General features: G+C 59.9%; 2 protein-coding genes across 4 annotated transcripts; both read left to right on the top strand.

Annotated features, from left to right (window-relative positions):
- The first annotated feature begins 2815 nt into the window (after positions 1-2815).
- On the top strand, positions 2816-17283 carry TIE1 (tyrosine kinase with immunoglobulin like and EGF like domains 1). Of its 3 annotated transcripts, none has more exons than XM_026853363.1 (23): positions 2816-3497; positions 3974-4261; positions 7666-7776; positions 7885-8040; positions 8138-8269; positions 8538-8678; positions 8875-9003; positions 9366-9511; positions 9712-9808; positions 10067-10225; positions 10418-10555; positions 10679-10969; positions 11660-11950; positions 12488-12801; positions 12903-13113; positions 13268-13378; positions 13482-13672; positions 13800-13913; positions 14078-14148; positions 14392-14432; positions 14555-14651; positions 14921-15020; positions 15288-17283. In XM_026853363.1, exons 1-23 carry the CDS (start codon positions 3452-3454, stop codon positions 15357-15359), a joined length of 3447 nt encoding a protein of 1148 aa, XP_026709164.1. In that variant the 5' UTR covers positions 2816-3451; the 3' UTR covers positions 15360-17283. The 3 variants fall into 3 exon arrangements, with proteins under 3 accessions (XP_026709164.1, XP_026709163.1, XP_026709165.1); XM_026853362.1 differs by having other exon boundaries at positions 9664-9808; positions 15288-17282; XM_026853364.1 differs by having other exon boundaries at positions 9664-9808; positions 12488-12681; positions 15288-17281.
- A 177-nt stretch (positions 17284-17460) lies between these two features.
- On the top strand, positions 17461-23222 carry MPL (MPL proto-oncogene, thrombopoietin receptor). Its single transcript, XM_026853904.1, has 12 exons — positions 17461-17932; positions 19919-20054; positions 20399-20574; positions 20801-21066; positions 21143-21299; positions 21466-21595; positions 21886-22058; positions 22168-22310; positions 22467-22626; positions 22789-22876; positions 22985-23072; positions 23169-23222. Exons 1-12 carry the CDS (start codon positions 17830-17832, stop codon positions 23220-23222), a joined length of 1674 nt encoding a protein of 557 aa, XP_026709705.1. The 5' UTR covers positions 17461-17829.
- The last annotated feature ends 104 nt before the right edge of the window (positions 23223-23326 follow it).

Raw genomic sequence — 23326 nt, 5'->3', positions numbered from 1 at the left:
TGGTGGAAAGGTGTTTCAAATGTGCAGTAAATGGGCAGGTCCTGGGCCTGGCAGTGGCTCAGCAGTGTTGGCTTTCCAGCATCGAGGAGATTCTAACAAAAATTTGACTCCCTGAGGAGCAGCCAGGGCTCCTGTGAAGGTCCTAGAGGATGGGGGTGCCCCACCACCTCCAGCACCCCTCACACAGACACACTGCTCATCAGTAGTGCTCCCTGCCAGCCCTGCTGTGGAGTCAATGAAAATTTGAAAAATCACATCAAAGCAGCATCTTGTGGGTGCTTGCTGGCACACGGTTGGGTGGGATGTTCTCCCATGACCACGGGTGCTGGGGCATGTAAGCGGGAAAGGACTGGCAAAGCTTTTGCCTCTGCAGCAGGAGGGAGCCCCAAGCTCTCTTCCCTGCTCCCCATTTCCCATTCCCACTCCTGCGCAGCCACAGGAGGCCGCCTGCCAACAAGAGCACTTTGGATCTGCAGTTTCCATCCTGGCAGCAGCCGGGACAGGGTGGCCCCACTCCCCCCTGCTGCCAAGGGGCTCCTCCACAGCTATGTGTCCCACCCTTTCCTCGGGGAAAGGGCTTCCCAGCAGCCTGTCCTTCATCCTGCGAGTGTGTGGTGGATGCCAACACAGCCAGGCAGCTGCCTGCTCCCCAGCTGCCCTGCCAATGCGACCAGGTGGGCTGAGGGTGCAGCAGCCCTTAACCCAGCCTTGTAGGGCCTCCCTGGGACTCTTAAAAGAAAACAAATGACCAGAGAAGCAGGACTAGAAAATGTTGCTGAGGCAGCCCAGCCTGTTGGTGGATTCACAGGGCGTTTGCATTTCCTATCAGGAAACGTATCAGTGCGTTATGGTTTCTGGCATGCGGCGCTGTGCATTAGAATGTGCAAATGATAACAAAAAGAGATATTTTTGTCACTCTTTTTTAGTCTGTTGTGATTCAGCAAAAACGTTGAGGTCAGTGAATTCAGCAGAAATTCAGGTGCTTTCACTGTGCTGTGGGTTGGGCCGCTGGAGCTTTCCATATTACAGGAAAGCAAGTGTAGTGAGCTGCTTTGGCTGGGCTCAGCTGCCACCACCTCCCTGGTTCCTCTGGAGGCACATAGGATTAAACTGGAGCTGCAGGGTCCTGGTTGGGTCTCCACGCAAAACCTCCCAGAGAGTTTTCCTACCCCACCTCCAGCCCAAGGATTGTGCACAGATAAACACCTCTTATCCAGGTGTTCCTTAGAGAAATGCAAGGGGACATATCAGCTTCGGTCAGATCCCTTGATGGATTCCTGAGATCTCCTGGACACCACCTGGTGTGGAGAGCTGACCCCAAATGGCTCCCATTCCCCGAAAGAGTAAAAGCAATGCGCTGGTTCCCCTCAGACAGTCAGAGGAGCCGTCCTGTGCTCCCTGGAGGGGCACGCTGCAGGGCCCGTGGCTGCAAAGCCTTCCCATAAAGCATGTTTGTTCTGTGTAAATGATCCCATCCTCAAAAGGATCCTCTTGTCGGAGGACGTTTCATAGAATGCATCATAACACAGCTCTGTGTGCTGCTAGGGGAGCACAGAATGAGTTTCTTCCCCAGGCGCAGCATGTGTGAGCACATGGTGGCACGACTGCAGTTACGGTTCTGAGTGTGACTGGCCTCTACAGCCAGTGAACTAGGGGAAGAAGCCATTTGTTTACCTATTCATGTATCTGTCCTCTTCCTGCAGCTGTACTGAGTGCACGGATGAATCCCTGACCCAACGCGCTTGCAAATGAGCTTGGGGTTGGCCAGGCAAATGGGGATGTGGGGTGCCCCAGGAGAGCACAGACGTCTGGCTGCCCAGCCCCTGCGTGTCCCACTGCGGGACGGCCTCGTGCTCCACACTGACATTATGGTTGTGCCTTAAGTGCCCTGGGGGGGTATCCCAAAAACAGAGCCCCTCACCTATGCACAGCCCACAGTAGAGCACTGTGCTTAAATTTCCCAGACAAACAGGGGCAGCTGCATCTGGTGTCCATCTTTTTCAAATCCTCTCCATCCCTCCTGTCTCGGGGTGGTCGGGTGGTTGCACTGGGGAGCCCCTGCCCGCTGCCATCCCTCCCTCAGCACGCCATGGGCACCGCACGACCCTGGAGTGCGCTGTAAATAGTCGGAAGCGATGAATGGATTTCCCCTTCCTCTCCATGTGTGCTTTAGATTTTTGGCCGGATGCAACATGAGCTCAGGACACACCAAAACATGAAGCTCGCTCCCCGGCAGCCCTGGCTTTCACGTGGGAACAGTTCAATTTGTTAGGCAACATGAGGTTTAGTGGGTGAAGCTTACAGTGTTTTCCTGGAGAATGCCTCTCTTTTGCGAGGCAAAGAGCCCAGAGCCTGCTGGAGGTGAGGGGAGCAGCAGGGCCATGCTGTGCCATGCCTGTGCCCGTGCCGGTGCCTGTGCTGGCACTGTGCATGGGAAAGCACTCAGGGAAAGTGCTCAGGGAAAGCCAGGCTTTCTGCCGCTTTCCACTTCCTCCCAGACATGTTTACTGCAACACAGAGGGTTTTCTCTCCTGGCAGTAACTGCCCTCCCATGCAGGCTGGCCATCTTTTTGTTGCCCTGCCTGTGATCCCACTCAGCCCCTTTCAACCCAGCCCTGTGATGGGCTGCTGCAGGCATGAGTCAGGCCCCGGCACAACACGGAGCTCAGGTGGGGTCATGCCTTGGCACCCTGGCTCGTGGTGGCAGGAGGCCAAGGTGTCACAAGGTGTGTATGGTCTCAGCATCACCGCATGCTGCTCACCGGGGGAAAGCCTACAACAGGGCAGCTCCTGCCAGCTCCTGGAGTCAGGGCCGTCTCCAAACAATGGGTGGAGAGCAGGAAACGCTGTATGGGAAACAGGATTTGGCTCCGCCGCCGCCGCCAGCCACGGCCCCTTGGCCCCTTTCCTTTCCCTGCTCCAGAGAGCCCTTCCCACAGCCGTCAGCCACGGGGCTGCACTGAGGGGACGGGGATGCTGCCACCCAGGCAGTCTGGGGCATGAGACCCTCTACACGGCAGGCAAAGAGGGGTGTCAGGACACCTCCTCTCTGGGCTGGGGGCTCAGTATGGCTTGGGAAGCCCTGAGCACACAGACCTAGCCCTGGAGGGGTGGGCGCCTGCTCCCTGTGAAAGCTGCCGCAAGGCAGGGAACTTCAGTGGCCTCTTCATCACCAAGACCCACTCCTGAGTGGGTGGCCACCGAGCAAGCAGGGACAGGGGCATCTTCCTTGCCGTGCTCAGGCTATGCGCCAGAGGAGGTGGTCCCAGCTGCCCCAGACGCTGAGCAGCAGGGCAGAGGCAAGATGGGGGGCACGGGCAGGGAGCAGGGGTCCTGAGCCACTGCTCACGTGGAGCCCCTAGGCAGCTGCAGCCACCAGCTCTGACCCTTGTGGCTGGGACATGTCGGGGATTTTCTGACCTCTGCCAGATTCAGGACACGCTCCAAGGACATGGGACTCCGTTTTTACCTTCTGCTTCTCCTTCCACGGTTGGCAGGTAAATCGCCGGTTTCCCTCTGCCCCAGGGAGGCTGGGTGGGACAAGGCAGCTGTGGGAGCTCAGTGGTGCCATCAGAGCAGGGTTTGGAGAGGGAACATTCCATTGTGATCAGCCATTTGGAGACCTGAGAGGCCGGCAGTGCCCTCCTCTACCTGCCTCCCCCTAGCGTGGGGCTGGGGCACAGGCACCCTGTGGGAGGAAAGGGTCCCAAGACCCCCATCCTGCTGCACTCTTCTACTACTCATGGTAGGGGGCTGAGCCCATGGGGATCTCCAAAAGGAGAGTGGAAATGCCCACTGTGTCATCCCAATGGGTCTGCACCCAACCAACCTGGCTGCACCTCCTGAGATGGGGTTGTCAAAAATGTCCTGGAAAGGGGGTGACATCTGGGTGACGGGGTATGGCCCTGAGGCAGGGCTGGGATGGCTGTGTCCTTGTCCAGCCGTGACATGCCCTCGTGTTCCCCCACCCCAGGGGCCATCCTGGACATCACCCTGATCGCCAATGTGCAGAGCCTGTCCCACTCCAACTTCTTCCTCTCCTGCGTCATGGGGGAGCGTGACGTGAGCTACCTGCAGATTGAGCGGGAGAACAAGATCGTGATGACACACCCCAAGACGGGCTTCCAAATCTACCGCAACCGCAGCAACCATGTTGAGGCCAGGAGCTTCTCTATGTCTGACCTGGTGGGGATCCTCTACTGCCTGGGGCGCACGCCGACTGAGCAGGCCCAGGTGGTCTATGTGCACAACAGCCACAACGGTGAGAACTGGGGGGGGTGGCGGGCAGCCCCCCTCCTGCTTGCTGGGTCCACATGGGAGTGTTATCTGCCCCGTGCTTCACAATCCCAGCACCAGCCAGCATGGCAGGGGTACAGCAGTGACCCACGGGCTATATTTGGGGTCCTCCAGCACCAGTGGGGTGGAGGGGGAAGAGATGTTCAGCTGGAGGAGCGCGGCCGAGCCCCATGGAGGTGTGTGGGGATGGGCAGCAGTGCGGGCAGCTGGCTGGGCTGGGAACGGTGCCCAGGAGCAGGGCAAGGTCCAAGAGGAAATCAGGTGCCCTTGAAGGAGGTGGTGGGTCTGGAAATCATTAACCAGGGTGGGGGGCAGCCCATCGGAGCCATGCCAAACTCGTGCCCCCACCACAGCCTCCCAGGCAGTGCTGCAGCCTCCCCAGGCACTTGGCAAGCACCATGCCACAGCAGCACGTATCTGCTCCAGCAGTGGGGTCTGCTGAGAGGTGCTGCCAGGATGCACTGCAGCCAAGGGCAGTGCTGGGCTCTGGTCTCCAGCTCCCATTTTGGGCCACATAAGCCTAAAGGGCCTCCCTGGGCTGGCCAGTGGCAGGGATACCACTCGGGGAAGCACTCTTTCACACTGCTCCTTCGACCTCCACTCCCTCTGTGCTCAAGACTTTGCAAAACTACTAGGACCGAAATTTTCTGTGATAGATGCTTGCCTGAGGATGCTGAGAATGAGAGGGTGGGGGATACAAGTTTCCCTGCCTGTGTTAAAACACGGCTTTAGCAAGCAGCTCAAGTAATCTCCAGGCTGGGAGAACAGAGGCTGCTGGTGGGGTCCAAGCATCCCCTAAGGAGCAGGGCCTGTGTCCAGAGGCTTAACCCAAAACCATCAGCAGTCCTATCGGAAATGGAGCCAGCCAGTCTGGGCAAGCAGAGCAGCACAGAGACACCGAGGGAGGGAGGCGGAGGCACCGTGAGGCAGCGTGAGGGGCAGGGCTGGTGATGGAGGGCGAGGAGCACAGAAGGGGCTCTGCACCCCTGGATGTCCCTGTATATAGGTCATGGAGGGATATGATGGCTCTGGGGCTCCATCGGCATGACCATGTGTCCCGCGGTAAGGTGGATCCCCTGCTCCTGGGTCGACACATCCAGGCCAAAACAGTGCTGTGTCTGGGTCCATGTCCCTGCAGGACTTACAAGTGCCAAAAAAGTTGTTTTTTACCAAGTGCCAAACAAGCTGCTGTTTCTCTGTTTAATTTAAAGAATAAGTAAAAAAAATAAAGGAAAAAAATCAGCAAAAATTTGGCATATTTGCAGGGAGAGGGAGAGCTGTGTACAGAACCCACCAGGGAGGCTTTTGTGCGCATTGTCTCTCCTATTAAGCCAGAGAGCACACCAAAACAGGCCAGAGTGATGAAGCAGCAGCTGGGGAATGCTGTTAGAGGAAAACTGGCATCTCCCAAAAGGTCATGCATGATGAAGGACATAGGAAGGATGATAAACTTTGGAAGTTTTGCTGTAAAAACAAAGTAAAGCAGACCAAAGAGATCCTGAGGAGCAATTTCAGAAGGGTTTAAATCTGGCAATAAACTATTTTTTTACAATATCCAGAGCAGAAAGATGCCCAGAAAAACAAGTGCAGAACACCAAAATTCTTTCATTTTTTGCATCTATGTGCCTGATAGAGAAGCTGGGGAAGCTTGCTGGAGGATCTGTCTAAACTGCCAGTGCTGATAGCAGGAGACAGGTGATAAATAGCCAAACAGAGCAGCATGGCATTGCCAGGCTGGGCTTTCTGTGAGTGGGGTATGCCACTGCCTGGGGGGTGTGAGCAGAGGGCAGGCGGCAAGGCTGCTCGCGAGATGCCCACCTTTCCTAAAGGCTTTCTGCGTAGGGAGTTACAGGCTTGTAAACCCAAATCAGAACTGGGCAAATCAGTAGAAACCATAATAAAGTGCAGAATCTGTGGTTATGTGGTCCCCAAGAAAGAGGCAGCATGGGTTTGCAGTGAGAGGGTGTCTGGGGTGGCAGTGGTGAGGATGCTGTGGGTGACTGCTTGGGTTCCTGGAGAAAACTGGGAAAATTCCTTCTCAAAGCCTCTTTGGGAGCAACTCTGCCCCCAGGGGGTGGCAGGGGAGGTCTTTGCTTGGGTAAATCACTGACTAAAAGAAAGGGAGCAAGAATAGGAGTTAATTTGTGGTTCTTGTCACATGGAGAAGTCCGCATGGCACGGGGTGCCTGCAGGAACCTGTGCCACCGGTTGTGGTTACCAACAGCTGAACAAGGGGCTGTGCTGGCTGCTGTCCCCGAGCTGCCTGGAGGATGGGGAGATGGTTGAGCTCTGTGCGGGACTGCAGATGCTACTGAGCAGTGATGGAGTGACAGATAAAATTCAGTGTAGGTAAACACAGAGTGCTGTGTTTGGGGATCCCCAGGGAACATGTTGGGCTCTCACTCCAGTGAGTGAGACGGAGTGAGACAGAACAGGGGCCACATCTGTGTGCCCTTTACAAGGGACTGCAAAGTCTGCTGTTGAAAGATCTCAACCGGAGGGATAGGTGGGGAGGTGATTCTGGGGAATTACCGGGAGGCATGACCTGCAGTGTCGTTCCCTGGGCATCTGTGGTGTGTGCTGCTTCCTCCTGGCCCCTGGCCTTGGTGGGGCAGGACACGGGGCTGGATGTGCCTTAGCTCCAACCTGGTGTGGCTGCTTTTAGTCTGTGCAAGCTGGTGTGCTGGCAGGATCTGTGACCCAGCACCGGCCTGTGCCCTCTTTTGTGTCTGTCCTGGCACGCCCAGGGTTTGGTTTCCCAGACCTTAATGTATTTATAGCCCAGTTTGTGCTCAAAGCTGGGCTCTGGCTGATACATTAATAGTCTGAGAGTTCATTGCTGCTTCACGCCCCAACACCCGGGAAATCAGGAACACAGCCACGACAGGGCCACTGGTCCCGTGGGCTGGTGTGCAGCCCTCCGCACGCCTGCTTCCCCTCACCGCCCCTCGCCTGCCTGTGCTGTCACTGTCTGCAGCTGCTTTGCACCGCCCAAGCTGGCAGCAAGCAGGATCCACCCTGCAGATTTGTCCCAGATGTCACCTCTCCAGGCTGCTGCCACCGGCATCCCACGCCACGCTGGGGCTGGCGGACTGGCCAGAGGGCAGGATGCCCTGTCCCACTCCTTGGTGTCTGCCCGTGAGGGCTGGCCGGGTCAGGAAGGGAGGCTCGTGGGGTCCCAGCTCCCACACGAGGTGGATGGGGAAGAGTGTTGCGATGTCCCAGCAGAAATGTGTGGTGGGTGCTGGGCTGAGCCAAGGCTGTGTTTTGGGGTGGCTGGTCTGGAAGCGCTGGCACTGCCCTTGGGTGTGAGTGCCCTGGGAGGTGACCACTGTTCACCCTGCTCTTCCTCCTCCTCTTCCTCTGCAGCGCACCTTTTCCCAGTGAAGGCCACACAGTCTGTGAATGTCGCCGAGCCAGCCACCTTCTCTGCCAGGGTCCTCAAGCGGAAGGAGACAGACGTTATGTGGAAAAGAAATGGCAAGTGGCCCTGAGAGCAGGCACGGGGCTAGGGCTGCTCCCATGCCATGCCTGGCACCAGCCCTGGGGGTGTGGGGGAGCCCCAGGTCACCCTCTGCCTCCTTGCAGGTACCTACTACCAGACCACGGACCGGGGCGAGGTGCAGGGCAACCTTGTCACCCTGACTCTCCCCAATGTCAGTGTGACTGAAAACGGTGTCTACAGTGCCACGTTCATGGGGGACAGCCCTCTGTGGAGCGCCTTCTACCGCCTGATCGTGAGAGGTGAGTGGGGCCCTGGCTCCCCGGGACACGGGGACAGGTGACCACACCCTGCCCTCCGGCCTGGTGCCATCCTGCGCCCCCTCCGCTCTCTCTGCAGCCTGTCCCGCCAAGAAATGGGGACCGTCCTGTGAGAAGGACTGTCCCAACTGTCTGAACGGCGGCATCTGCCATGACCATGTTGGCGAATGCATCTGCCCTCCCGGGTTCATGGGGACCCGTTGCGAGCGAGGTAGGTGTGGGGCTGCCCAGCAGTGGGAGCTATTCCCAGGGCATGTGTGTGGGCCCTGATGCACCCCCAGACCCAGGCACTGGTGTTCCGTGGCCAGAAATTCCACGTGCATCCCCAGTGCCTCTCTGCCCACAGTGCCCCATTTCTGGCTCCTGTGCCTGCTCAGGGTGGAGTTATGGGGCTTGGGGCACCTGAGCTGGTGCCGTGCCATGCACAAGCAGTGCACGAGTGAACAGTGGGTGAGGGCAAACCACGCTTGTTTTTCCAGCCTGCCGGGAAGGCCAGTTTGGCCGCAACTGCCAGGAGACGTGCCAGAGAGCCCAGGGCTGCAGAGGGCTGAGCTTCTGCCTGCCAGATCCCTATGGCTGCTCCTGCGCGTCGGGCTGGAGTGGCTCCCGCTGCAGCCAAGGTACGGGGACTTGGGCAACCATCAGCTCGCCCATCCAGCCTGGGCTTCCTGCGAGGCCTAGCTCTGCTCTGCAGCATCAGCACCCATCCAAACCTCCCCCAGCCTGAGAGGTGGCATGGGCTGAGCAGTGCTGCTGCCTGCAATAGCAGCCCGCGGTCTCTGCCCCGGGTAGCAGCCAGCTCTCCTCCTCTTGCAGCCTGTCCCACAGGATACTACGGCCCCGACTGCGCCCTGGCGTGCGCATGCCGAAATGGAGGCAGCTGTAACCGCTTCAGTGGCTGTGTCTGCCCGGCGGGCTGGCACGGTCAGCACTGTGAGAAGTCAGGTAAGGCTGGCGCAGGGCTGTGGTGGGTTTCTGTCCCTCACCCTCAGGTGGGCTCTGGCTCCTTCCTCACTGGTGACTACCACCAGCCAGCTCAGCAGCCTCCTTGTCTGCAGAAAGAGCGCCCAACCCAGGTGGGGGCTGGGAATGGAAACAAGGGTGCTACAAGGGGACCATCTAGTCTGGGCCCCTGGAATTAGCCATGCCAAGAACATTGCTGAGCCCAGCACATGGGGAGGGGATCAGTGCTGGACCGCAGCATGTGGCACTGGGGCTGGCTTCAGCTGGGACCAGGGAAAGGTGCCAGCCTCTCTTGTGTCTGGGGAGAAGCGGGGTCAGCCCTAATGCCAATTTCTGTGTGCCAGACCGGTTCCCCCAGATCATCCAACTGGCCTCGGAGCTGGAGTTCAACCTGGGCTCAGAGCCTGTTGTCAGCTGCGTGGCCACTGGCAACCCACTGCCTGCCAGCGACAGCGTGGAGCTGCGCAAGGCTGATGGCACTGTGCTCAAGGTACTGCCCCCATGCCCTTGCCCCACCACAGCCCCGTGTTGCTGGCTCACTCAGAAGCGCTTGTCTGCCCACTTGGCTTCTGGGAAGCTTCAGACCAGTGCGGGGAGCTGGGGGGCTGAGCCAGGGGACTGAGGCACCCTCTGTGCCCACAGCTCATCAAAGCCATCATTGAGCCGGGGCAGATCACCTGTGAGTTTCAGGTGCAGCGTCTGACAAAGGCAGACACGGGGCTCTGGGAGTGCCGGGTCTCCACAACCGGGGGCCAGGACAGCCGGAAAGTCAAGGTCAACATCCGAGGTGAGGAAAGAGTGGTGGCACAAGTAGGATGAGCCGGGGTTGCTGGGGGAGGCTGACAGCACTGTGTGGCAATGCCAACCTCTCCATACTGAACCGCATGCCACCCATCATGTGCTCCAGTGCCAGCAGACAGGTTTGGGTGGTGATAAAAGACTTCCCTGACAAAGCTGGAAGGAGCCAAGAGGTGGCAGATGTATCCACACTCTGCTACTTATTGCTCCCAGTCCCACTGGTGTCATTCCCCCCTTCTTCACCAAGTGCCACCAGCGCCCCTGAGCCCCCCCAGGCTGCTGGCCAAACAGAGTCGCCAGCTCGTGGTGTCACCTGTGGACTGCTTCTCTGGTGATGGACCAATCATCTCCATCAAGCTGCTCTACAAGCCCAAGGACGACACATCAGCATGGTCATCCATTGTGGGTATGTGTCTGCCACGGGGTGGGGGGCACAGGTAGGACCTAGAAGGGAAGGGATAGCTGCCCCAGACAGTGAGGGTCGGGGTGGGCAGACGTCTCTGTCTTGGGACTCCCGTGGTGATGCCAAGGAGGATGCAAGTGGCAGGGCAGACTGTGTGTCATGGACATGGCTTTGACATGTCCTCTTGGCCAACAGTTGACAACAGCGAGAACATCACTGTCATGAACCTCCGGCCAGTGACCGCCTACATCGTCAAGGTGCAGCTGAGCCGGCCAGGGGACGGTGGGGAGGGCAGCAAGGGGCCTGAGGCTGTCATGGTGACCGAGTGCCTTGGTGAGCCTCCATCTCCCTCACCCTGACTCTAACACTGACTGTACCCCTAACCCTGCACAGCACAGGGTCTGCAAAGCCCCGCAACTGATGTGTTGTGAGGTATTGCTGCCTTTTTGTTCGCAGAGCCCACAGTCAAGCCTGTGATTGAAGGCTGGTCCATAGAGGAGAAAAACACACTTCACATCAACTGGAAATTGCCAAGTAATCACGAGCCAGCACATGGGTTCATTGTCCACCTCTTTGACTCTGCAAGGCGACTGGTCTGTGAGAAAAATATTACATCCATCTCTGTGCTCTCTGCCCGCATTGGGGACCTGGAGTTCAACAAGGAGTACGGGTTGGAGGTGCTGGTGTACCATTGTGCCAGCCTCGGGCCCCCCTCCGACCTCTACAAGGTCATGATCAACAGCAAAGGTGGGTCCAGTGGAACACAGGGAATTATTACAGGGAATTATAATGATAAATCAGTTACAATTGTAATAGTGACCATCCTCAGGTCCAGCTGCCCCTGTATCCCATCTCTGATACAACATGAACAGCTGCTTGGGGGGGGAAATGGGTCCTCCTTTCCTTGCTAGACTCTGCAGCCTCCAGCACCAAGCAACTGAGAAACACCCTCAGCTGAACATGACATTCAGGCCAACATGAGTGATGCTCACAAACAGATCTGCCCTCCGCACCCTTGCCCAAGCCCTGATGATGCAAGGTTTTTTCCACTTGGTGCTTGTAAGAGCTTTGTGTGATTTGGGGATTTGGAGTTAGGGATGTGGGCAGGCTGGGGAAGGCTCAGAGGAGGCAATGGGAACACTGTGTGACGAAAGGTTGAAGAAGGAAAATATTCCAAGGGCTAGTCAATACACAGACATCTAGCTTGATGGTCCCTGAGGCTGGGAGCATTTAGGGGTACAGTTCTGACCCACTGTTGTACCTGGAGAGCAACTCCATATCCTCCTGCACCTCCTCCAAGCAGAGTCTGGGGGTCCCTGGAAGTCCCTCACAGCTTTGGTTGCCACTGCAATCCACAGGGTCCAGTCCAGCAGTGTTCAGCCTCTGCAGTGCCAGGAGACCTGTTCTGGGACTGACACTCTCCTCTTCCTGTCCCAGGGCCCTCCTCGCCGCGGTTGCTCTCAGCAGAGTCCATGTCTGACACGGCTGTCAAGCTCTCCTGGCAGGTCCCCGAGTACCCCAACGGGGGCATCACCAAGTACATCGTGGAGCTGCAGCAGGTGGGGGGCACCAGCGAGCCCCAGTGGATCGACACCGACAGTGGCGCCGAGACCACCAAGATCGTCGGGGGCCTCAACGCCAGCACCAGCTACCAGTTTCGCGTCCGTGCCAACTCCCATGTCCCAGGGGAATGGAGTCAGCCCGTAAAAGCCAAGACCCTGGGGGACGGTGAGAGGGGTGTCCCAGCAGGCAAGGTGCTGACAGCTCTGCTGGAGCTTGGGCTCAGCATCTGGGTCAGCAAAGAATGACCAGGGTGCTTGTGGTAACCTCAGAGAGTGACTCTGAAGCAGCAGCCCAAGCCCAAAACACTTGTGGGTGTTTTCAGAAATCTGGGTCCTCCTAGTCCTGATGGGGCAGGGGTGGCATGGTGACAGCATGGCCACCACAGAGTGGCTCTGCCTTGGCCAGAGGCTGACATGGTGTGTGAGGGGCTAGAGGAGCAGGGCAGAGCCTGCACGGGAGGAGCTGGTGGCTGGATCCAGAGCTGGTTGGAAGACCAGAAACCAGCAGGTTTGGTGGCAAGGCCCAGGCAGTGACACCTTCACCCCTGTGCCACCATGGCACCAAGAGCTTGGGCTGTGGTTTTGGTGTCTTCATGGGGTCCCAGGGTGCTGGGAGAGGGCTGCCATCTTGGTGCTGGGCCACCTGTGCAGCCTGAGCAGGGTTCAGCCGTGGGCCACGACCCTCAATCCCTCCTTTTGGCAGGAGCGCTGAGCGTGCCGCCCAGCCTGGGCAGCCAGAGCACCGAGCAGGCAGGAGTAGACCAGCAGCTGCTCTTGGCCATCGTTGGCTCCGTGTCCGTCACCTGCCTCACCATCCTCTTTGCCCTCCTGGCACTTTTCCTCATCAAGAAGAATTTTTTCCACCGGCGCCGCACCTTTACATACCAGTCTGGCTCGGTGAGTGCTGCCTGCCCCACCAGGACCATGTCCCCAGCTCCCCACTTCCCAGCCCGATCCAGGTCACGCTCCATAGCCTCCAGTCCGGATGCAGCCAGACCTCACTTCCACGCAGAGAGGGTGCGGAGCCTGTCCTTGCCCACGACATCTGCCCTGCCGGGATTCCCGTGCAGGTAGAGGGGTGCCCAGTGCCTCTAACCTTACCCACTCCCACCTCCCAGGGGGAAGAGACCATCCTGCAGTTCAACTCGGGGACTCTGACCCTGACACGCCGGCCCAAGCCACAGCCCGAGCCCCTCAGCTACCCCATCCTGGAGTGGGAAGACATCAAGTTTGAGGACATGATCGGGGAGGGCAACTTCGGGCAGGTCATCAGGGCCATGATCAAAAAGGACGGCCTGAAAATGAATGCAGCCATCAAGATGCTGAAAGGTGAGTGTGGTGGCAGGCAGGCAGTGTGGGCTGGGGGATGCAGCTACATCCTGGGCCATGCTTGGGGCTGAGGAGGGGCAGGAGCCATCAGTGGAGGAGCAGAGGAAGGGCCCTTGTTGTAAGACTGTGGTGACCATCCCTTCTTTGCTTCCAGAGTTTGCTTCAGAGAATGACCATCGGGACTTTGCTGGGGAGCTGGAGGTGCTGTGCAAACTGGGCCATCACCCCAACATCATCAACTTGTTGGGTGCCTGCGAGAACAAGGGTGAGGACTGTTCCCCTCTCCCCAGCCCCACAGGCCCTGCCCGGCTGTGATTTCCTCTTTGCTGGAGAGACCCCCACAAGCCCAATATCCTTCTGCCCCCCAGGATACCTGTACATCGCCATTGAGTATGCTCCCTACGGAAACCTCCTTGACTTCCTTCGCAAAAGCCGGGTCTTGGAGACAGACCCCGCCTTTGCCAAGGAGCACGGTACTGCCTCCACCCTCACCTCCCAGCAGCTCCTCCAGTTTGCTTCAGATGTGGCCAAGGGGATGCAGTACCTGAGTGAGAAGCAGGTACATCCCCAGCAAGCCCCTCAGAACATCCTTCCCCTGGGGCCTGGGGACTCCCCATCAGGGCATGAAAGCCCTGGGGCCAGCAGGAGGGAGTGTGAAGCTCCTGCTGACTGCTGGACCCTTTCAGTTCATTCACAGGGACCTGGCAGCCAGGAATATCCTGGTGGGAGAAAACCTGGCTTCCAAGATTGCCGACTTTGGCCTCTCCAGAGGGGAGGAGGTCTATGTGAAAAAGACAATGGTGAGGCAGGAGCGAAGTATCTCCATGGGGCCTGCACTGATGCAGTGGGCAGGACCTCCACCGTCAGCAGGAATGACCTACCATGCCAGGACTGGCTGGGTCACAGCTCTCCTCTCTCCGTGGGACATCCCCCCTCCCCTGACAGTTGCTCTCTGTTTCCCCAGGGCCGCTTGCCGGTTCGCTGGATGGCCATCGAGTCCCTGAACTACAGCGTGTACACCACCAAGAGCGATGTGTAAGTCCTGCAGGCAGGGGCACGGGGGGCTGCGGCTGCCTCCATCCATCTCTGGGGTGGTCAGCGCAGCGATGCTTTTGCTCTGGGTGCTGTGAGGGCAGGAGGTGATGATGATGCATCTCCCTGGGGAGCTGCTGGCTCAGCCCAAGCCCTGGCTGCCCACTCCACCCTGGGCTTTTCCCCGTGCTCATCAGTGGGTCATGCCTGGAGGTTCCGTCACAGCCTCGGCTCCTGCTCTTTCAGGTGGTCATTTGGTGTCCTGCTCTGGGAGATCGTCAGCTTGGGTAAGGCACTTCTGTGTACCCTGCCTCCAATTGGGTCCCTGAAAGTCTGGTCCTCCCGCAGCCCCAGAGGGGACACCCAGGGGACAGTCACCCTGCAGCCAGCTCTGTGTCTGTGGCTGCAGGGGGGACACCGTACTGTGGGATGACGTGCGCCGAGCTCTATGAGAAGCTGCCCCAGGGCTACCGCATGGAGAAGCCACGCAACTGTGATGACGAGGTGTAAGTGGGCAGAGAGCCCCAGGGCATGGCGGCACCCACATCCCCCTGCCCCCACCTGCCCCCCCTGCCCCATGGGGATCCCACCAACTTGCTGTAGCTTCCTGCCTGGTTCCCCTCTGTGACTGGGGGGTGAAAGCTCTGGTCCCACAACCCAAACACACTTCCTGGGCTTTAGTTTCCCACCTGTTTCCCCTCATCTCCCACAAACTGCTTCGCTGCCCCCTCTCCCCCCAGTGCATGCTGAGCCACCACCGACTCTCTGCCCCCAGGTATGAGCTGATGCGGCAGTGCTGGCGCGACCGCCCCTACGAGCGACCTCCCTTCGCCCAGATCTCCATGCAGCTCATCCGCATGCTGGAGGCCAGGAAGGTGAGTGGTGGCAGCTCAGCAGGAGGGATGCCCACCCTGCATGGGGCTTGTCCAAATGCTGGAGCATCCCTTGGGCTCAGGGAGGGACATCCAACAGCAGAACTTGTGTGACCCCACCATGCATGGGAGTAACCCCAGAATCAATTTTTGGGTGTGGGGAGCCCCATTGCCTCCCCCCAGGGCGCAGCACCCTCAAACGTGCCAGCAAGGATGGGAGGTAGACGGGGACATTGTCACAACCAGCTCCTGACTGGGGTTCCCCCACAGGCCTACGTGAACATGGCCCTGTTCGAGAACTTCACCTATGCGGGGATCGATGCCACTGCTGAGGAGGCGTGAGGCTGCGCTGGCACCGTGCAGGGGGGGCAATGCTGGCCACAGCCTGCTGGGACAGTGCTGTGGGGACTAGGGGCTGCCTGTCCCTCTCCAGGGCTGAGCAGACAAATGCCGGTGCCCCTTCCCAAGAGCACCTGCCCCACAGCAGGACTGTGCCATCCCCTCCCTGACTGCCTGTGATCATGCTGTCACACCACTGACCACCAACACAGCCCCACGCTGCTGAAGGACATGCTGGGATGGCCCCCAAGGACAAGCAGCAGCAGGGTGTTCCCAGCAAAGCGGGCAGGAGAAGGGCTCTCTCAGGAGCCAGGGTGCTGCTGCCTTAGCCCATGGACACAAAATGCCCAAGGTTTAGGGTGAGAGGGGAAGCAGCAACCTGGCAGCTGCCTGCCCTGCAGCCCTCAGCATGCTCTGGGCCTGAAGTGGTGCCAGCAAGGCTGTGAGCATCACTGCCGGCATGGGATAGGGAAAGGGACGAGGGACAGCACAGTGTTGGCTGTGCATAGCCTCCAGCTCTGCAGTAACCCTTCAGAGGTGCCAGCTCTGCCTTATGGACAATAAACGTTGAGCAACAGGCAGCCGTGTCCAGAGGAGGGGACCCAGCTCTGTGCCCCTGACAGCGCCAGGGAAGAAGATGCAGGGCCCCAGTGGTCTGCTGCACTCCTTGGGATCCTGTCCCTGTTGAGGTCCTCTGATGATCTCCAGGGATGCCCCAGGTCTCATCATGCCATAGGGATGCGTTTTCTTAGTATCCATCTGAGATCTCTCCCCTGCAATTTAAGACTTTGTCCTGTCACCAAGGGATATGGAGAACAAACTATGTCCTTCCTCCGCACAGCTGCATCTTGCATGCTTGAAAACTGTTCCTGCAGCTTCCCCTTGGTTGGCCGCTGTACACAAGGATGGCCTCACTCCTCCAGCCAGTCCCTGTGGGTCTGTGCACCTTTGCACCCTTCCCACTGTGGCCAGCTGGCACTGCCCAGCGCTTCACCAAGCTGTCGGGTAACCCTGCGTCTCGCAAAGGGACGGTTGTGTTCAACCAGCCTGCTCAAACGCATGCCGGTCCCTTGAGGGTCGCCTGGGCTGACCCTCCCGCAGGAGCTTCTGTCCCAGGCCATGGTCCTTCATCCTGCATTGCCGCCATTTGTTATATAGACAGTGGGTGGGCCTTTATCTCTGTTGGCTTCAGCTTGCTAAGCACTAGGCGTGCCATCCAGCTGCCCATCTAGCCGTCTTCTACAGTCTGCAGGACTCTGCTCCTCCAGAGTCCAGTATCTCAGCCGAAGGCAGGGGCATTTGCCCTTCTGGGCAAGAGTCTTTTTTCCGCAGAAGGTGTTTCAACCCTGTCAATACCAGTTTGATTTCCCACTCTGGCCTCCAGTGCTTCTTCGTATCAACCATAGCTGTTAGTAAGCAGCCTCTCTGCCCCATCACTGAAGTCCCCAGTGAAAGGGTGTTGGGGACTGGCTCTTGCAGGCAGCCTGATGTGTGCCACCGCCTGTGTACCTCCTCTGCTGCTGGCTGGGAATGGCATCTGAGTCATTGTCATCAACCCTGCTCAAACCAAGGGCTTTCTGCTTTTTGCCTCCCTGAGGCAAAGCCCAGTAGCTAGATGGAGAAGGAAGTGGGAATTGTTCAACAAATTTTAACCGTGACAAATTGGTGCTGTCTGTTCCTGCCTACCCTCAGTGCCCCTGGTGCTGTCTCTGGCTGCAGGACAAGGAGAAGCCAGCTCACCCTTGACACAGTGGGGATGCGTGTGCGAGTGGCTCCTCATGCCCCGACTGATGGTCCCTGGGCTGTGCCATGGTGCTGCACCCCAGCAGGGTGGGACACCCCTCCAGCTGCCCGCGCTGAGCGGTGGTAGTCGATTAGCACAAGGTTGAGCATGCCTGCAGGACCCCACCATAGTGGTCCTGGTCCTGCACCTACACCACTAGCATCTGTGTGGGCCCTGCCAATGCCCCTGTGCCTGCAGCTCTGCTCCTGGCACAACCACGGGGATGGTGCTGCTGGGCCGTGCAGGGCAGATCCAGTGCACACTAGTGCCAGGTGGCCCAGGGTGGGATGGAGTCAGAGCAGCTGCCCCATGTCCCATGCTCCCACATGCCTGCAGCCCCCAACAGCCTGCCCTGCCCTGCCCCACACAGGGGCCTCCCTGGTTTCTCAGGGGTTGTTTTTCTTCCTACCCCAGCCTCCCGGTGTGCCCTTAGCCACAAGAGCATGACGTGCCGCCTATCTGATAGGAGCAGCTTCTCTTGGCACTGCGGGTGGTGGCGGAGGGGCCACAAAACGGTGGTTTTGGGCACGGGGAAGTGCCGGCGATGGGGTGGGGGGAGCCTCCAGCCAGGCTTCCTGAGCTGCACAGCCGCCACTTCCCAGATAAAGGTACCGCCCGGAGGAGCTGCAGCAGCTCCCAGGACGCTTGGAAGGGCTGAGGCACGCGTGGCCCTGGCACACGGGTTGCAGGATGGCAGCCTGCCTGCACTGGGGCTGGCTGCTCTCTCTGCTCCCTGCCATCCTGCTCAGCCTCCACAGCCCACCATCAGCCCTCGAACCAGTGACATCCCAAGGTAAGACCTTGGGGCCATTTTCTCCCACAAAGAATGGGCCAGAGAGGAGCTGGCACACTGGGCACGGGCAGCAAGCACCCCAAGGCAGCCAAAATCTGCAGGGCTGGGGAACATCCCAGGTGGGTGTGAGGGTGGTCTTCAGGATGGGCCATGGGGCACCCTTCTCACCTGTGGGACACCATGGGGTGCTCAGAGCAAAGGGACATCCCTGGTCTCTTCAGGCAGGACCTGGCAGCCCCCAGGTGCCCCTCTGGGATGGCAATCTGGGACTCCCAGTCCCATGCAGGTAGCAGAGGGAGCTCCCCTCTCTTCAAAAGTTCTTGGAGTTATGGTGATGAGGGTCTGAGCAAAATTCAAGTTAACATCTGATGGCACGGCTCTGCACGGTGGGTGACTCGGTGGCACTGCCAGGCTGATCCCAATGCTTCTGTGCCAGCCTTGCAGTGATCTTACTGCCCCAGGGAGCATCCTCAGCTCAGCTGGTAGCTGGCCCCAGCCTGGTTCACTGCACCTGGAAGAACTGCTTCACGGCTTTCTCCCATTTTAGGCTTGTTCACACTTTCTTTGAGCCCCTCCTAAGTCTTTTTAACACTTTCCATAGCACCATAAAAACCATTAACTGAACAAAATCCTGTCGATATCCTGCTCTGCTCTCCAGCCCCACCCCAGGTCTCTGACTACTGCAGGCTCAGGCACACATTCTGAGTTACCCCTGGAGGGGCAGCGGGAAGAAGATTGGGGCTGGGCTCATCCTCCCTCTGCCCGCAGCTTCTGCAACATCATCGTGCCCTGAGCCCACCACCAGCTTGACAGCATGCTGCCTGAGCATGGCTGATGTGGGCTGCAGAGCTGGGTGGCCGCTCTTCCTGGGAAACGACCTGAGCCCAGCAAAGATGCTCTGGTAGCCCACAGGACTGGTGTGCCCTCCCACTGGTGCCATGGGTCCCTGGGCTGCTAGGACTTAGCCATCCTGGCACTGGGACCCAGCATGAGGGTGGGGACAGTGGGGTGCAAAAAGGGAAGAGCAGGTGGGAAGGCTGTGGTCTGCTTGAAGGGGATGTTGGTTGGGGGAGGAAGGCAACACAGGGCTGGTAAAGGAGGAACAGGTCGGGGGGGTCAGGACAAGGAGAGCAGTGGGGTCCTGCAGCTGGGGAAGCCCCTGGGGAAGGGGGCATATCTCAGGAGGAAGAGGAGAAGGGGGGATGGAGCAGGTCCCAGGCCAGAGGCAGTGGTAGACAAGGGAGTGGTGGAGCAATTCTGGGGGCAACAAAGCCACCCCTTTGCTTCACACATCTGCATCTTGGGACTGTCCCCTCTTCCCTGACAACAGGGACAGGCACCCATGTGCCAGCAAAGCCACCACTGCTTGGGATGGAGATCCTGCAGGGTGTGACACTCCAGTTCATCCCTGCAAACAGGGAGGAGGGAAGCTTGCTGAGTGAGGCAGAGAAACCCACAGCCCCTCAAGCAGTCCCCAGGCTGGGGTTTGAGCATCCCCTCCTGCTCAGGACCACACACCCCCACGCCAGCCCTGAGGCCCTTTCCCTCTCCTCGGGACGCTGCTCCTCCTTATCTCACTTCCGCGCACCTTCCGGCGTGAGCAGGGCAGGGGTGCTTCCCCCCGATCGCCGGGCCCTGAGCCCCCCTCCGACCGCAGGGCTATTTCGGGATGTTTGTTTGTCCTGAAGGACCCCGCGTGCAGAGGAGGGGGGAGTGGTGGGGCCAGCTGGCGGGATCCCTGCTGCCAGCCAGGACCCCGGTGCAAGCCAGCACACATGCCATGTCCCTCCTGGTGGAAGGCACCCGTGCTGCAGCCGTGCCACAGCTGTGCCCAAGTCTGTGCCACGGCTGTGCCCATGCTGCCCCAGGTGCCTGCACAGCCTGGCCTCAGGGGCAAGCTGGCCAGCAGGCATGGGGAGGGGGGACACAGGTGAGGTGGGGGCAGGCTTGTGCCCACAGGCTCCTCCATGCCCACACTCCTCCCAGATGCTGCATTGCTGGCAGGGGTACCTGAGGACATCCTCTGCTTCTCACGGTCCTTTGAGGATCTCACCTGCTTTTGGGATGAGGAGAAAGAGGAGGCAGCAAGCGGGATGTGCCACTTCTACTACTGGTACAGCAGGTAGGAGGTGGTGGGGACACAGCCCAGCCTCCCCCTTGCCTGCACAGAGAACAGCAGGGTCAGGGTGCCATAGCCCTCTGTGCCATCCCAGTGGCTCCCAGCTAGAAGGAGAGATGGTGGAGAGCCCATGGGAGCTACACGGCAGCCACCACACACCCTGTGGCAGGGCTGGGACCTCAGCTGTCCCTCAGTCCCATGAGGATGGTGCCCTGCAGTGGATGGGGGCACAGGGAAGGAGCTGGTTACACTAAGGTCTTGGTGCCATGCCCCAAGTCCCCTCTGCTCCAGCCTGGCCCCAGGCAGGAAGCACGTGGTGCTGCAGGACCCCACTCTCCATTCCTCAGGGACATGCCCACAGCGTGCACAGTGTCCACATGGCACCATGGGGCTGGTGGGATGCGGCACGTTTGCGTCTTCCCCAGCCAGGATGTGCGGCTCTTCACCCAGCTCCACCTCCGTGTCCTGAATGCCACCACCAACCAGACCAAGTACTGGCGGAACCTCAGCGTGGACGCGGTGGGTGAGTCCCTCCCACCGGGACATACCCCTGTGACACCAGGACAGAAGTCCCCAGAACTGGATCCCCTGCCCTTCTGCCTGCTGTGGGGGCTGGCAGCACCCTGTGCCCTGCACACCAAGTATGGAGCCAGCCCTGAGGGGACTGCCAGCTGTCCCCCAGCAGGACCAGGGGGTGCCCAGATGGGGGCTGTCACAGGAGGGCAAACACCCTGGCACATTCCCTGCAGGTCTCATTGCCCCGCCAGTGAATATCACAGCCCGCTGGGCTGGGGCTGCGGGGCAGCTCTGTGTGTCATGGCAGCCACCGCTCGAAGACTACCTGAACTTCTTCCTCTACGAGGTACAGTGGTGCCCTGCCAGGTCCCCAGAGATGCCCTGCAGCACTGCGTTGGACCCCGGCAAGCAGCGCCCTGGAGATCCCTCCATCCACCCAGTGGTCAGCAACCACGCACCCACGGTCAGGGCAGCCACAGCCTCCCTGGGAGTGGGGCAGGTACACAAAGGAGCCAAGGACAGGCAGGGGGATTTGTGGGCCACAGCCGTTCCCCAGCCTGGCCCCTCTCCTGCAGGGGCTGGTCCAGACAAACACCTGGGTGATCCTCCGGGACCTGCGCCCGGGGATGAGGTACCAGATCCAGGTGCGCAGCAAGCCTGACGGCACCTCCATGGATGGCGTCTGGGGGCCCTGGTCACAGGCAGTGGCTGCAGAGACACCCCACTCCTCTGGTGAGCGGCCATCCCCCCCTCTGGGGTGCTGTCAGGCACAGTGGGGAGGCACTCATGGCTGGGGCTGCAAGGGACGGGGGTCCTGGAGTAGGTGAGGTGCAGTACCCAGGTTTTGGGGAGGCAGGGGGAAGCAGCCCCCTCCCTGCCCTGGATCTTGCCTGCCCAGGAGACATCGGGCTGCGCTGCAGCACCTCTGACCTGCAGCACATGCACTGCGAGTGGAGCTGGGACACCACAGAGCCCCGCAGCTCCCACCAGCTCTTCTACCGGCCACCTTCTAGCGGGGCCAGCACAAGGTGAGGGGCATGGTGGGGACACAGCACTCAGGCAGAGGGATGGCATATCCCAGGGACCTGCTCAGTGCCCCACATTCCACACTGTGCCACTAGGCCCTGTGCCCTGACTTGCCACCATCCACCTCAACCCTCCCCACCACCTCCTGGCCCCCTGACTATGGGCAGCACTGGCCTTCCTGGGCAAGTGCAGGAGGAGCAAGGCAGCTCTGGCTGTGGGGGCAGGGCTGGCAGAAGGGAAGGGGAGTGGGACCGCCATGGTGGGGCTGACTGGCTCCCTGCTCTTCACACAGGGAAGACACATGGCAGCTTTGCGAGGAGGAGAGCGTGGGGGCACAGGGTACCCACACCTGCACCTTCCAGCCCAGGGCTGGCAGTGCCATCTCTGTCCTGGTGAACGTCACTCAGCCCCATGTGCCTCTCACGCTCAGCTTCTTCAAGGAGCCCTTCTGGCTGCACCAGGCTGGTGAGTCCCAGAGCCACAGTGGCCTATGCCCTCACCCATGCCTGGCTGATGGTGGACTCGGTGTCCTATGTCCCATTCTGTGGTGGTGACGTGTCCCCGTGCCCAACAGTGCTCACAGATGCCCCACAGCTCATGCAGGCGACAGTGTCGCAGGGCCGGCTGAGCCTGCAGTGGCTGCCGCCCCTGGAGGCACTGGCTGAGCAGTTGGACTACCAGGTCCGCTATGCCGTGGAGAACAGCCATGACTGGAAGGTAAGGCATGGCCAGGGCTGTCTCCCGAGCAGCCCTGCCCACCTCCACTGCCAGCACATGTCCCACACGGGGTCAGGCAGGACGGTCCCACACCCAAGCGCTGCCCCTTGTCTGCCCCGCAGCAGTCATCGTCTCCAGCTCAGCTCTGCCCCGCAGGTCCTGCAGGTCCCACGGGCAGCCAGGAAAGAAGTCCTGGACATACGGCCAGGCACCCGCTACCACGTCCAGGTGCGGGCCCAGCCCAGCGGGCCGTGGTACCAGGGCAGCTGGAGCGCCTGGTCCAAACCTGTTGTGGTTGATGCCATGGCAGATGCGGGTAAGGGACGGGGCAGGACCAGAGGCTGTGGCCAGAGGAGCCACAGAGCCAAGGGTGGGAGACCGAGAGTACTGGAAATGGGATGGGGAGCACTGGGCAAGGGGTGACAGTGGTGGGGGGTCTGGGGAGGGCTGCAGTCCCAGTGTTCCTCTGCCGATGTAGGCTGGATTATCCCGAGTGTTACGGTGGTGCCGCTGCTCTTCACGGGAGTGCTCCTGGGGCTGCGGTGCACCTTCCCCTCCCTCTACAGGTAAGGGCTGGGCCTCAGGCAGGTGAGGGGGGTCCAGCACCATGCTCGGGGGCGTCAGGGCACCCCAGGACTGGGGTGTGCTCTCAACACCCCCTTCCTCGCACCCAGCAATGTGAAGCAGAAGCTCTGGCCTCCCGTGCCCGACCTGCACCGCGTACTGGGCAGCTTCCTCCACGAAAGCAGCAAGCACGGGCAGGTGAGGGGGCCGGGGCAGGGCCCAGCGCGGCTGAGACCCCCCCGGGAGCAGCTCCACGGGCAGCCCCCACCGCGCCCCCTCTGTGTCGCCCCCCAGGCCAGCGCCTTCTACAAGCAGCCGCCGGAGGAGGCCGGGTGGTTGCCCGTGTAGTTTTTATCGGGGCGGCCCGCGCGGCTCCCAGCCGCTCATGAGCAGGTAGGACTGGTTGGCGATGTCGGTGCTGGGCAGCCGGCCGGCAGCCTGCGCTGGCGGCG

The sequence above is a fragment of the Athene cunicularia genome (assembly GCF_003259725.1).
Source record: "Athene cunicularia isolate RWA chromosome 8 unlocalized genomic scaffold, athCun1 chr8_part1, whole genome shotgun sequence".
Taxonomy (NCBI): domain Eukaryota; kingdom Metazoa; phylum Chordata; class Aves; order Strigiformes; family Strigidae; genus Athene; species Athene cunicularia.
This window is presented reverse-complemented; position numbering and strand designations above follow the sequence as displayed.